This window comes from Thunnus thynnus, chromosome 5, assembly GCF_963924715.1.
Source record: "Thunnus thynnus chromosome 5, fThuThy2.1, whole genome shotgun sequence".
In the NCBI taxonomy this organism is placed as follows: Eukaryota; Metazoa; Chordata; class Actinopteri; order Scombriformes; family Scombridae; genus Thunnus; species Thunnus thynnus.
Window position 1 is genome coordinate 14,640,447 of NC_089521.1, and position 14,610 is coordinate 14,655,056.

Consider the following 14,610-nt stretch of genomic DNA (forward strand, 5'->3'; position numbering starts at 1 on the left):
TTTACTTTATATACTTCAGCCTAAATGTTGCATAATGGTAGACTCACTTCTGTGGAAGAAGAAAAATACCCTGGAGTCCCTGGAAGAGGTGTTGATATTTATAGTCTACTCTCGCCTCCCAGATACTGACCTTTTTATGCTGCAAAATGATTTAGTGTCTTCACACAAACTGCCTGGAAGTAACATGTTTACAGCCCTGATGTGCATAATAGTCAGTTGATAAAATGAAGCATGTAACAGAAAATAGGAAGTTAATATAAGAACAGTATTTAACAGTTTGTCACATATATATGGTGGAAAATCCCATAACTAAGTACAATATTGCCAAAAGCATGTTGTACAAATTCAAGTATGCTTGAAACAACCTCACCTGGTGATGTTCAGAACTTACCAGCTGCCTGCTGCTTATGATTCAACTTGTGTCTCTGCTCTGGTTTACTGTTTACTGATAATCAAATTTTAATGGTGTTTTTTCATGTGTTTGTTTTATTTATTGTGTTATAAAATTTGTAGAGCACTTTGAAATTCTACTTTGTATGGAATGTGCTATATAGATCAATTGCATCGCCTTGTCTGTAAAAATTCACTATCAAAGAAAAAAGACAACAAACGTAGCATATTACTACACTGAATCAATACTGTACAGCTACATTACTACTACATAGTATACAGAATGAAAGAAAAACAAATCGTGGAAAACAAATAAATATAAGATTAAAGAATCTTTATTGTATGATGAGATATAGTTAAACAGTATTGAATGGTAGTGGCTGGAACAACTGATGGAAAGAGATTAAATAAAATGATTTAGCTATAAGTTTATACAGACAAGCTATAATATATTTTAATTTTTCTATTCACACTGCACTGTTAGTGTTTGTTTGTTTTTCATCTCCTGTGATACCACTAATAAAAAGATAAGTACAGTGTAGTTTATTTTTATTGGACTAATCATTTTGTGAGCGCACGTGTGTGTGTGGAGAGAGAGAGGAGAGAGAGAGAGAGAGAGAGAGAGAGAGAGAGAGAGAGAGAGAGAGAGAGAGAGAGAGCATTGGTGTATAATGAGATATAGTTAAACAGTCTTAGGTGATAGTGGCTGGAACAACTGACGAAAAGAGATTAAATGAAAGGATGTGGTCTGTCATAGGCTACTTTTGGGGACAAATTTAAGACTTAGGACCAGTTAATTGGGGACGGTTTATCCAACTGGGGACAAAAGCAGTGTCCCCAATTGAGAAAAAGCTGATTTTTGGGTCAATAGTCGAGGTTAGGTTTAGGTTACGTCTCCAGGAAATTAATATAAGTCTATCTAATGTCCCCAAAAGTGACCATGATCTGATATGTGTGTGTGTGTGTGTGTGTGTGTGTGGAGAGAGAGAGAGAGAGAGAGAGAGAGAGAGAGAGAGAGAGAGAGAGAGAGAGAGAGAGAGAGAGAGAGAGCATTGGTGTTCCCATGCAGTCGCACCTTTTCCAGCACAGCTCCACTCCCACATTTCATTCACTCCCCTCCACACAGACCTGTTCCTTTTCTCTTGTCTGTTGTCAGGAAACCAAACACCGTCTGCCGGAGACTTTCTCCCTCAAATCCCTTTCAGCCTTATATCTGAGCCTGGCTGTTTAGTTTGCCTCCGACACCACCAGGACTACTACACCCCCCTCCTCCGCCTCCTCTCTTCGGGTCACACTTCACTTCACCGCCAGTCGGTCAAGTCGTCGCGGAGCGCCGGTGGATGTAAGTAAACCAGACTTCTTACATTTCAATGAATGCTTCTTTCCGAGCCAGGTGCGGTTTCTGTTGTCACACAGGTGCTATCCAGTAGAGTGTATTGTGAGCTGAAAAGTTACGGGCTGTTGTCGCATTGTTTCTTCTGTTGCCTTTGTTGCCTCGTGGATGAGCTCGCGCGGCTTTGACTAACCAATGAAATGATCTTGATATGGTGAAAGAATCGTAGTGAAAGCGACCGGAGAGTATCTTTATCAGGCTGCTAATAGGGCAGATCAATATCAGAGTACAAACACGGCCTCTTTAGCTTCTTTTTTATCTCACACCACATTGTCAACACATACATTAACAAACTGTGCAGCTCCTTACTGTACTTATGTAGTGTCTCATTAGTTCTATGCATCATGAGTTATGATTTTTAAGATTTCATTCCTCATTTTTATAATGTTAATGTATTCATATATTTTATCTCACAATCCATGTGCAATATTTTACATATCTTTGTTGTATTTTGTTATATGTAATTTATTGACCATTGTATCGGGGTTTTTTGACTATGTATAGAATTAATTTGATTGCAGTTGGGTGTAGCACTGTTGCCCAAGTCAAATTTTCCTGGAGACAATAAAATATATCTTATCATTGTCCCATTGGTTTTTAGGATAGGAAAGTCCACTTAGTCCCCCCCCACACACACACACAAACACACACACACAGATGTATTCAGACACACTGAATTGGACTATATCTTTGTAAGGCTACTTTATTGCCAACCAGCTATTTTCAACCCTGTTCAAATCCCCTTTTAGAGGATTAGGTGGTACATGTGTGCCCGACCTGCTTCGTTTTGCTTGCTTGCGGTATTGACACGTTTTCTACTTCTTTTTTTTTTTTTCCTCAGAAGCTTGAGAAGTGAATGGTGTGATCAGTGTTGGAATGCAACAGGATTATCATCTGACCTTAACCCAGAAGAGGCAAAGCAACCAAGACCATTGAACCACACGTTTTCTGATCTTTGCTGCAACTACAATGACTTTGTGGTTAAAATGTCTACACTGAAGCACGTTATTCTGCAGGATAAAGGCCAGGACGTTGACCAGAAGTTGGACTGGAGTTACATTGAATGGGTTGAAAATGAAGTTGTCACCACAGGTGTGGTGGACGCGCAGACACAAACGGATTTGGGGCCCTGTGAGCACAAGGAGAGTCAGACCAGCAGCCCGGTCATAATGCACATAGATCTCACACGGACACACTCCAAGCTGAGACATTCGTCCCTGGTGGACAACGATGGCTTGGTTGCACCTTTCTTCCAGTTTGACCGGCAGGCTCCCGGCCGTATCTCCACATCTCCCACCTTGAGGAGGATGAGGAGCACTCGACGTCCTCTGACTGATTCCCGGGATCCTGTCAAGATGGGGAGCACGCAGGAGGAGCGTGCTGCGAGCACGGCATCCCCCGTAACCCCCCTCTCCCCGGTACACAGAGTCAAGTCTCCTCTTGCAGCGAGCCCCCTCTCTGATGGAGAGATCTGTCACGATCATCAGCCCATTTCATCCTCCGGCCGACAGAGAACCAGATCACAGAGATCAAAGACTTTTGACAACAGTATTACTTCCACGAGACAACAATGTCGCAGTGCTCATCCTACTCTAATGAAAGATTTTGGATTTCCTAGTGAAATACAGGTGAGCTTTTACCTCTCTGTCAAAGCATTATTTTAATTGAAGCATGTCTACATTGTAAGGGAATCACGCAAACCTCTTCCCACCATCACCACGAGCCATGTGCTGTTTTTTTTTTTTTTTTATCCAAAGCCTATAAATTAAATTGTTACACATTCCTTCCTTGCGGAAGCCCTCTCTCCCTCACTCTGCCTTGCCTCCTGCGGTGGTCATTCACAATGCAAGCTTTTGACAGCAAATGAATCAGCAGTTACATGCACTGACAGCTCTGACCAAACCCACTGCCCAGAGAGCCCTGGGAAGTGTTCTCCTTGGGCCCCTATTCACCGCAGTCAGCAGTCACCCAATAATGGAGGGGTCAGTGAGCGATGGAAAAAGATAATGGGGAGATCTATTCATCAGCTCCTGGTATTCAACCAGGCACATTCTCAATAAAGTCCCGACATTCTCCTCAGATATCAGAGGCTTTTGAATCCAAGCGACCACTTAAAACACTGAGTCAGATTTGAACGTCTTTGAAAGTGATATAGTGGTGTCGTTAGCAGTAGGAGGCCTGTGCGCGCTTTGTTTAATGCTGAGTGTACAGTCGGACACTGCTAATATGGCATGTAAATAGTATAATCACAGCTTTTGATACTTGAGAGCATTAAAACCTACTGTAAGAGCATTTTTTACACTGTAAAATCATCTTACTTGAAATGTTTTCACTTAAACACGGCATCAACCAAAGCCTGTTTTCCATTTTTAAGGATTTATTGTATTATATGATTTCAGTAAACAGTGATGTATGATTATAGAAAGGTTAAAGTTTCACATGAACTGATGCATTGTTTTCTTCTTTTTGCAGGAGAAAGAGCACTGCCATACCAATAGGTAGGTGCACCTTGGGCTGCCTTTGCATGTTTAAGCGTAGTTTCAAGTTTGTATATCAGGAATGTAGTCAAATGTTTTTCCTGTATCTGATAAGCTGATCTACAGAGCTCACCTTTGTTTTGTCCTTGTTTTTTGTCCCTTTGATTTATCTCTGATTTGCATGATGAGCCATTTCTGTCTCCAAAATATCTGTCAAATCATCTCATTAACACAAGAATTTGAGCTTTAACATTTTGCTTCAACAACCAGAGCGCCTCGTCTTAACGTGCTCGCCGGACACTCGTGAGCAAAGATGATTGGACCTTTTGGTTTAAGGAGCCCCATTGTGCATTCATTGTCAGTCATGTCTTTGTTAATGGAGCATAAGCTTGGTGGGTTAAGTTTTGAGAGTCCCATGGTTATGTATGGGCTAGACAAACCCTCATTAAGGCTGTTTTCTCTTACCGCCACCCACACCCCTCCTAATGGGCTGCCGGGCTCTTCCCCTCACTGGATAATTAGGCAGCTATTGTCCCTGTAATTACACCCTGGCACTGTGCCTCTTACAGTGACCGGGCCGTGCGAGCCATTGGTCGGGACAGTTTTGTTTTTGAGCATCATTATTTCTCTCGTTGTGCGGGAACAAAGCACCCATTTTTACAAGTGCTCTCGGTGGCAGAGAGGCTGACACAGAGAGAGCTTTCGGAGCGGCCACAAAGCAACAGGATGTCATTGTGAGGATGCTGTGGAATGAACTGCACGGAGGCACTGACCTGGTTTAGAGGAGTAATCGTTCCTTTCTTTACTGTCCCATTAGCCACGTATCCTCCATAGTGCTCAGGTACGGCTGCTGCTGACTGTTATATGTTTTACTGTTGATTCAGCACTGCCTGTATATACATTGATCTGGCGGGAACAGGGTTTATATAAGTTTACCAGAAAGAACACGGTCCTTGCCAACAAGAGAAAGGAACAGTTGGTTCTTTCACATTTCAACAAAAGTGCCCTGGAGGAAAATGTACCAGGTTACAACTGTTCAGCTGTAGAATAACTTATCCTCCTAGCGTACAGGTTGGCCTACATGTGCATTCGAGTTTGTCTTGTTTGCTGTTTGTGCAACTGAGCAGGCGCGGCAGCAGAAATGCAACTACTTACATAGGGATATTGGGTTTATAGGAGGAAGAAAATCTTCTCGTTCGGTCTAACTGAACAGTTTTTACATACAATAGTAGACAGAGACAAACCAGTACCAGCATTGTTCCTCTTGCTTGTACTTCTGCTCTAGTTTTATTGTATTGTTAACATAAACAGAAACATTAGCCCTCATGTGTAAGCCAGGCTTCCTCATGGCCTTTTCCAAACCTCCTTTTAAATTTTGTGTAATTATTTCTCCTTTATCAGTTCGTTTTCTATCTCACTCTGAACTCTAAACTGTTCTTTTTAACTCCAAGCCTGAAAATTTCAGAAGTGAAACCACAGAGCGTAGACTCAGGTCACTGACCAGCTGTCGATCAGTGTCAGTGTGCTGAAAGTGAATCTAACCTTTGGCAAAACCAGCCTGTCTGGTTGCTACGTACCTTATTTTTGCTGATTGCAGCCATGCTAAACGACTAGAAGTCACTTGTTAACTTTGGCACCGTTTGGATTGTGACTGTTGTGATCAAATAGTCACCACTCAGGTTTTACCACATTAAGAATCTTTTTATTCTTGCAATGAATTGAAACCTTCACCTGGCCTCACTTTTGCAAGACATTCAATCTGCTTACTTAATATCAATCACCCTTAACTCCATAACATGATTGAATTACATCGGTTATGGAGTTTGATTTTTAATTTCCACACGTGAATGCTCCTTTTTACTTTCAGCAGTAATCCTTGAAGTACAACAGCAGAGGATAAGTCAAAACACTTGAGAACAGTAGCAGCTCGAGCTTTGCCTGAGGCTAAAAGGCAGGCCTGTGTTTTTCCAGCCTCAGCTATGGCTTGGTTACTAACTATGAAAGGAGACAAAGAGGATTATAACTGGTAAACACTGACAGCTTGCACACAAGCAGGGTGATCCATTAATCAGCAGCTATCCACATATAAGCCAGACACATAATACTTGTCCTTTATAATTTCTGCGACTTGTGTTAATCGCCAATTTGCTGCACAATGCGGATGGTATTTCAGTGGTATTTCAAGCATGTAAAATGACAGAAGGAATTCTGTTATTTCCTGTGGCTTGCAGTAAGTCTATTCTCTTTGGCTGTATTACATTTACAATAGAATAATAAAACGTCTTGTTACAGTGAATCTCAGATGTCCAATGGGGCTGTTTTTAAAATGTCAAGCACTACTACGAGTTTTCATCTTAGCGTGTTTCCAAAAGAAAAAGTTTCAAGTGGGGGATCTCATGACGTTCACCTGTCTACCGTGTCCTCAGGCTGCAGGAGAGGAGGCGGAGCTCTGTGGTGGTCAGCTTGCCCGGATTGGATGTTTCACCAGGAGACCTTTTTGTATCCAATGGAGTCGCTGACATATTAAATGGTTCCGACGTCTCTGGTAAAACGATATATGGTGTAATAGATGCTTTTGTTATGTTGTTTATTACTCTGTGAGCCAAGTCTCTATCAGTCCAGGCAGAGCGCCAGGGATCCACCCACTGTTAAGTGATGCTTGCACATAAACTGATTTATCTTGCCATCAAAGCTAGCGTCAGTCAACTTACCATTAGACAAGCCAACAAAATGAGGCCTTAACAAGTAAAATGAGCTATCACGCTGTTCCCTAGTCAGAGTAAAAGATGTGCTTATTAAAGTTTGGTCTTGGCCCGCTCTCCATAACAGTGGAACGGGCTTTAAAGAGTTCACCAAATAGTAGCTATGTTATATACTGATTATGATGGTTCTATAAACTATCCCCATTCTAGGTTTTGACCCTTGAGCCCCATAAAGTTGGAAGGACAGATTTCACTATTTGAGTTTTCATACTTGAATTCTAAATACTTGAGCTTTCATATTTGGCACCTTTAGAGCTTTTGTAGGCAAACCTAAATTTGATTTATATGTAATCCATCGTAAAACTTTAACCAGTCATATGTGCCAAAGTAACAGCATATTGCACTCACTGTAAGTCGTGTCCTTGAGTCCAACACAGTTTTTATCCTAACACACTGTTCTGTTTGTTTGTTTCTAATCCCATCTGTTGGACAACCAACATTCTGCCTCGTACCCTTTTTAATCAGTATTTTGTGTTTATTATTTTTTACAGATACTAAGAAGTTAAAGTGGCCTTTTTCAAGGCGCAGTACGGTAAGTGTGCTGTGTGTCTTTTTGTGATTGTTGGCTTCATACCACCAGTGTGTTTGTGGTTTGTTTTGATGTACTTTGTTTTAGCAGTAGGCAGTTGGTTCGGACATTGTTCTCTGACCCACTTCTCAAAGCAGATTAATGTGGCTCCTCTTATCCGCAGTGTTTGTAATTGGCCAACACTTGAAATGCGAAACTTGAGCCAAACTTGTTAATTTGGTTTTGTGTGCAAGATGGTTACAAATGTTTGAACAAAATCACAAATATGCACACATATGTTTCCTTGATCAACACACACCCATAACTGTAATCCCTTTTTTAAAATCCGCCTAACGTCTTTGTTTTTTCACCTTTCAGACTAAAGGGAAGTCGCACATTGGCACGGTGTCAGATATCGAGAAACATCTCTCGACAGCACAGATTCCAGACTGGAGAAACCCTGACCTTCAAAAGTATAAGGTGAGAAATGAACACAACAACAACAGCAAAAAAGAACCCTTTAAGCATTGTGGTTTTTGTTATGTAAATCGTGTTTGTTGTGACTGCACAGAGTGACTTCTAATCCAAACGAAGTCACAGTTCAAACAACTAAGACATCCAGATTTCCAATCCAAACAGAATTCAATGTTTAACTTGCGACTCTGAAATAACAGAACAGCAGTGAGAGGGAAGCTCCTGCAACATTTAAATGACACAAGTTATGCAAGAACCAGAATTTCTAGGCAGTAACCAGTCAGGTACTGTACACATGTACATAAACAAACACGGCACATGCTTGAGTTTATCAGGATGGTGGTAGCAAAGAATATACAGTTATTAAACAAGAAAAATGAAGATAAATGTCTCATTCTTCTCTTTTTGTGTCTTTCTCTTGCCAATCGGTGATTTTTTTTTTTCTTTCCATCCATCTGTGTACAGGACTACTCTCTGGCAGAGTTCCTGCGGGACCAGTCTTCCCAGGTGAGCGCCACCTCTGACCCTCAGGGCTTCAAGAGAAAGGAGGCCATCTGGGAACTCTTCACCAGCGAGTGTGTTTACTTCCTGGATCAGCTCATGGTTCTCAAAGAGGTGACTCTGTCCGCACAATGCCTCGTATTGCACACGCACATGCAAATACGCACGCACACAAACACACCACAGGACCACAAATAAATAGACCAAACCCAAACGTAACCCAACACCTGCTCCTTTGTGCTGTCCGTCTTGTCACTGAATTCCTCACGGAAAAGTCTGAAAGTTTTCCATTCTTTACAGTTGTGAATTAGAAATGTTATGCCAGCGCGACAGATAGCCTGAGTCTGTTCTCTCTCTCTGACTTCTTCGTTGCATTCAGGTGTTTTTGGCTACACTCACGAACCTGCAGACGAGGAACTGCCTGACTGATGTTGACTTGTGGAGGCTGTTTGCAAACCTCAATGAGCTTTGCCTGGTGAGACATGATGCAAATAAGTAACACTTGGCCTGCCAGCTTTGGATGCACTATGTAAATAATATAACAGCAGCCTTCATGCAGCTTATTGTGCAGCGTCAAAAGCAAAATAGGAATATTGGGAATTTTTGCAACAAGCATCTTCATGTAGCATCTATAGCACGACTCTGCTCTTATGTAATTTTCTCTACTTTTAACAAACTGAAAGCAACGGAGCTTTGACAGTATTTTGTGGTTGCGTGGCGACACTTGACACTGATTGTTTTCTGTTGCAGGTGAGTTTTGGTTTCCTGAGCAACCTCCTCCGCGTTATCAGGGACATGTTGGAGATTACTGAGGGTGGCGGGCCCACCCTGCTGGAGCTGCTAGGCAAGGCAAGTGTGACTCACATGTGGACACACACTTAAACTGACACACTCTCTAGTCTGCACGCAATCATTCATTCAATTGCAAAACTCCACTGATTAGACGTTGGAGGCAAAGGAAATTATTACATTTTCAATCCCAGACTGATAAAAGCAGCTGGATATTCAGTTTATGTAAACTAAAATGTTACCAATAATCAAAGATTGTAAGGTTTAGAGTTATTATATACTTTATTTGTGCACACCAAATATGTATTAAATATATTGTAAATATATGTATATTGTTTTTGTGACACATTCATTGTTGCTAGTATTTGTTGGCTGTCTCATCTCACACTACAGGAGCCTATCCAGAATAAAATATAACAAGTAAGAAACCATATTTATGGCTTTGACTGGATTGGATTGTCTCAAATAACGTGCACATCCTCTGAAACATCTACACTAATTCTAGTTTCATGTTTTGTTCTTTGATGTTAAATAATTTTGAGCTCTTGAGTTCAACAAAAAAGAACTTCTTCCTCATGCTGTTAATTATGCATCACAAAAAGCAGCAGGGAAGGAAATAATTCAGTTCACGGGAACTGAAAAAACATGTCACGCTTGTTCCATCACAGGTTATATTTTCTTCTTCTTCTTCTTCTCTTTTATGATCTGTCTATCTGCAGTTTATTAGGTAACGTGATGCAGTATTTGTGTAACACTCCTATCTGTTGGCAGGCTTTCCAAGAGAGCATATGTCACTGCCTGGAGAAGTACTGCCTCAACTACTCCGCGGCTCTGCTTTATCTGGACAGCCTGAAGCCCAGAGAGGACTTTGGATCTTACGTGAAGGTACAGGAGGAGAGTCACTGAAAGCAGCTAAATTGTATGTGTGTGTGTGAGTGTTGCAAGGACACCGTGTACTTTGACAACACAGCAGGCAGAGCAGTGCCAAATATGAGAGAGAACACACAGCAACATCGCTGCCTAAACGGCAAACAACCTGTTCAGTGTCACCGAGGCCTGCCAAAGAGAGGAATTTGTCCCCTGTGTAACCTTCCCTGTCATCCATGCTTATGAACCTGTTTGAGGTTTTAATTGTGTTGTGGTTTTAGATATCATTTCTCTTCACACGCTTTTCACTGCCCATCCCCCCCCCCCCCCCCCCCCCCCTTTTCTTCTGTTCTAACACCGTGTCGACCTCTTACACCCCTCTGACCTCCCCTCTTTTTCTTTCCTTTTCTCCCCAGTGGTGCGAGAGGAATGAGCAGTGCCGGAGGCTGCAACTGCGTGACCTGCTGGTGGCGCCGTTGCAGAGACTAACCCGATACCCGCTCTTGTTGCGGAACATCGCGAAGAGATTTCAGACAGAGGCGGAAAGCAAAGGCCTGCAGACTGTAGCGGAGCAAGTGGACACATCTATATGTGAGAAGCATACACCGTTTTCACTTTCATTTAAATGAAAAAAAATACATCACTTAAAGAGGCCTATATTTCCCCAAAACACGCCGTGATGCTCTTTACCACCTGCCTTATCAGCAGACTACTCTCACTGATTAAGTGCGTATTGTTGCACAGCTAGTTATGTGACTTGAGACACTTCACACAGATCTTGTCAGCTGCTGATGACAAGCTAAACTTCCCTCTGCGCCTCATGTGTCATTCAGCTGATCATGACTGAAGCGTTACTGCAGCAGGGCTGTAGAGGTGGTTTACAAACATATCATACCATAACAAGATCCGAGAAGAATGTTAAGCAAATGTAAGTGAGGTTATCTCCATCAATACAAACACTGAGAGACCAGGTTGTGTGTTTTACAGCAAACAGGCTACATGACTTGGATGGCAGCCAGCAGCCCTGACTGGTCATTCTTCACTGCGTGCCTCTGCCTGTAGACCTGTTGTGGCAGTTTACTCTGTAACTAGATGGACAGGCTGTGGGAAATGCGCTGTAGCAATGCACCTCACTGTCATTTTGTCAAATAGCCTTTCAGAACCACACAGCGTAGGGCTCACAAATCACTTTCCCATAACCATTAAAGAGGCGCGGCAGAGCTGCGGAGTTGATGTGACAAAGATCATTTTAACCTCTGCTATGATACGTAGGCCAATGTCTTCTGGGTGTGGGGGATAGTTACTGTAAAAGATGTCGTAATCTCTCACGATATCGCCACACCCGTGTATGGCAGGCAACCATGACTATACAGGAAAACATTACTCATGTTGTCACACTGTGAAGAGCAATTTATCTGTTATTTGAAATAAAGATCTCACGAATGTGAACAATTTGATCCCAAAACTCAGTAATACTTACCTAACATGAAATGAGTTTTTAGCAGTACATTCCACTCAGAGGTAGTTGTCTGTTTTTGTCCCTCTCGACTGAAACGGCATCTCTCTGTCTGTCTCTAGGTGATTTAGAGGGAAAGGTCAAATGGCTGGATAACTACCAGAAGGTGAAACAGCTGAGAGATGCCCTGGTGTGGCTGCCTGTATGGGAGAGAGACAAGCGTGCCTTCGTCCCTGAGGTTTGTCTGATTATATGTATATGTTAATATATTAGTATTTAAGTTTTTGTGTGTGTGTGTGTGTGCGTGTTCGTGAGCCGTGTTGACAGAGCAAAGCATAAAAGTTACAGCTGTGCACGACGCTTCGCCCGTCTGTATTGTACAGATAAGATAATCCGGTCATTTACCTATCTGGGTGGGAAATCAGACATCACAGTCCTCATGAAAAGAAAATTATTTCAGACTATTTACATTTCACAAAGCAGTGTGTCATTAGCGGTTACTTTGGTCTCAGAAACGCAAATGTTGAAATATCAGCTTACATGTCAAAAGGTTGTAAGTATTTCCTCCTCATCTGAATGACTGTTTCTCTTTCAGAATCTGAAACATCTCTTGAAGGCCGTAACCCTGGAGAATCTCATTTCTCACAGGAGCCTGCTTCACGAAGGGAAACTGGTGCTCATAGGTTTGTACAGTCGGCACCGGTCCAGCAGATTTTACGTTAGCGCTTAGATTTGAACACAATCTGACAGCATCTCTCTTCGGTTCCTTTAACCAGAGAACACAAAGCTGATCGATGTCTATCTGTTCCTGTTTGACGAATTCCTGCTGATCACAAAGATAAAGCGAAACAAGAAGGTACATACCTCTCTGGTAGATATTCACTACAGTATGACTCTAACAGGCTGTTGTAATGCGACCTCATATCACCCTGTGTCTTTTCTTCCTTGTCTTGCATAGCGGTCCATCGGTCCAGACCAAAATCCTCTGAGGACACCGCAGCACCTGGAGCTGGATCAGCTGCTGAAGGAGGGAAGCACCTTCACGGTTCTCGACCAGCCTGTCTCTCTGGACCGACTGCAGCTCAAGAACATTGATCAACTAAACGCCTCAAGTAATAATAGCAACACTAGTACCATACACATTGTTTATTACATATTTCAGACATCTTCAGAATGCTTATTTACTGTTAAATTTGATGCGATGATGATCACTAACGGTTTATTTTTCACTTGATTATTTATCTGCTATCAGAGAGTGAATACACTGAGTGCGATTTTTTTTGTCTGTGTTTACAACAAGTATCGCTTGCTATAGATGATGTAATTTAATTGAAGAATTGTTATATTCTGCTTCCTTTGTAGCATCGGGGCTGCCTCATTCCTTCATAGTCATGCACCAGAACCGCTATCAGCAGTGTATAGGTGCATTCATCCTGCAAGCTGCGTCAGAGGCTGCCAAGGTAGATCACTTCAGCTGTGACATGCAGTCCAATGAGAGCTGGCCGAGCACTGATTAACTTCATGAAAATAATGCGTGCATACCATATGGATGTGCAAAATGATATACGGATATGTTATTTATACATTCAAATTATATTCTGACTAGCATTTATGTAAGACTGCACACTTAACAGAGAATCACAGAAATAAGGCTAGTTTAGGGTTTTTACTCTTGATTATCTTTTTAAATGTATGTATATCTCAAGGCAGTTTTGTATGAAGGTTTATTAGTTTATCAAATAAAGCAATTTATAACTTTCACATTAGTTCAGATTTACTTTGGATGCTCAGTTATTTATGGACATGAGCCTAAAACTTCATCTTCCTAAAATATTCATTGGTTTTATCTGCAAGTTAAACTTTTAAAAATTGCTATGTAGTTTGGAGCTTGGTCATATTAAAGATTCTTGAATATTACAATATAATTTCCAGTACAGTATCAGTTATTTGAGCCTCTCTGTAAATGGAGGGAAAATGTTAAAAAAGTGACTGAACAGGAGTGATTGTGCATGTATGAAGCTGTTTTTTTTTTAGCTCTAGCAAAGTGTTGCTAATGGCTCATATCAACACACTTTACAATTGAAGGGGGGATGCAAATGAAATAATCAATATTATCTGAGGAAACCATCTTAACAGTTAACCTGATGATATCTCTTATTTTCCAGAGAGCGTGGATGTCTAAGATAGAGGGCGCTGTGACAGCACTGCTGAGGCTGGACTCTCAGCAGCCGCGAGTCAAGGGCTACTCACTGTGGCTGGAGTCTTCACAGATATGACTCATCGATCAGCACTAGAAGCCATCTGTACCGTCCCTGCTGTCAATGTGCACTTCACTGTCCCCCTGAAGTCGTGTAAATGACTGTACTAGCACTAGGATCATTTTTGTAAACTCATTGTTTGCCTTGAGAGGCAGCTGCTGCAGTAGTGTACAATAAATATCTGACTGTGTAGCACAAGTGGTTCTCAAGTGTTTTTCATTTTTAACCCTCAAAGACTGTTTATATTCTGTCCCTTGACAGTATCCCATAATAATTAAGTCTCTATACCAAACTTCTGAACCACAAGTCTGTTTTACACTCAGAAATACTTAAGTAGTAATTAATAAATGGGTGATTAATCCATAATTAAGCTTAAACAGAGAGAGAATGTTTAGGTTTTACACTATTTCTCTATAGAGAAAACTCACAATCACACTATCTTATTGTCTTATTTTACCTAAAACAGGACAACATAACAGCCATCATGATTTTAATGAGTTTTATTAATTTGTGAAGAATGCAAACATTTTTGAAAGGTGATTTTTGAATAAATATGGGTCAAATTTAAACTGGAATACTCTCTATAGTATGTATAAAAATGTGTTTCAGCTTCACAATTAAAAAAAAAAAAAAAACATTGTATATTCTGGGTCACTTTAGGAAAAGCCTTAAAATTTCCAGCTAAAAGAACAGTTTTAAGAGTACGTAAGAGTTAAGAGCATCATGTGATTTTAA

General features: G+C 41.3%; 1 protein-coding gene across 2 annotated transcripts; it reads left to right on the plus strand.

Moving 5' to 3' along the window:
- Positions 1–1,450: 1,450 nt before the first annotated feature.
- plekhg7 (pleckstrin homology domain containing, family G (with RhoGef domain) member 7) lies at positions 1,451–14,073 on the plus strand. Of its 2 annotated transcripts, none has more exons than XM_067589393.1 (17): positions 1,451–1,732; positions 2,625–3,411; positions 4,256–4,281; positions 6,687–6,805; positions 7,514–7,554; positions 7,909–8,010; positions 8,470–8,619; positions 8,885–8,980; positions 9,256–9,354; positions 10,066–10,179; positions 10,578–10,752; positions 11,740–11,855; positions 12,213–12,300; positions 12,394–12,473; positions 12,576–12,729; positions 12,980–13,077; positions 13,783–14,073. In XM_067589393.1, exons 2-17 carry the CDS (start codon positions 2,770–2,772, stop codon positions 13,891–13,893), a joined length of 2,211 nt encoding a protein of 736 aa, XP_067445494.1. In that variant the 5' UTR covers positions 1,451–1,732; positions 2,625–2,769; the 3' UTR covers positions 13,894–14,073. The 2 variants fall into 2 exon arrangements, with proteins under 2 accessions (XP_067445494.1, XP_067445495.1); XM_067589394.1 differs by having other exon boundaries at positions 2,628–3,411.
- The last annotated feature ends 537 nt before the right edge of the window (positions 14,074–14,610 follow it).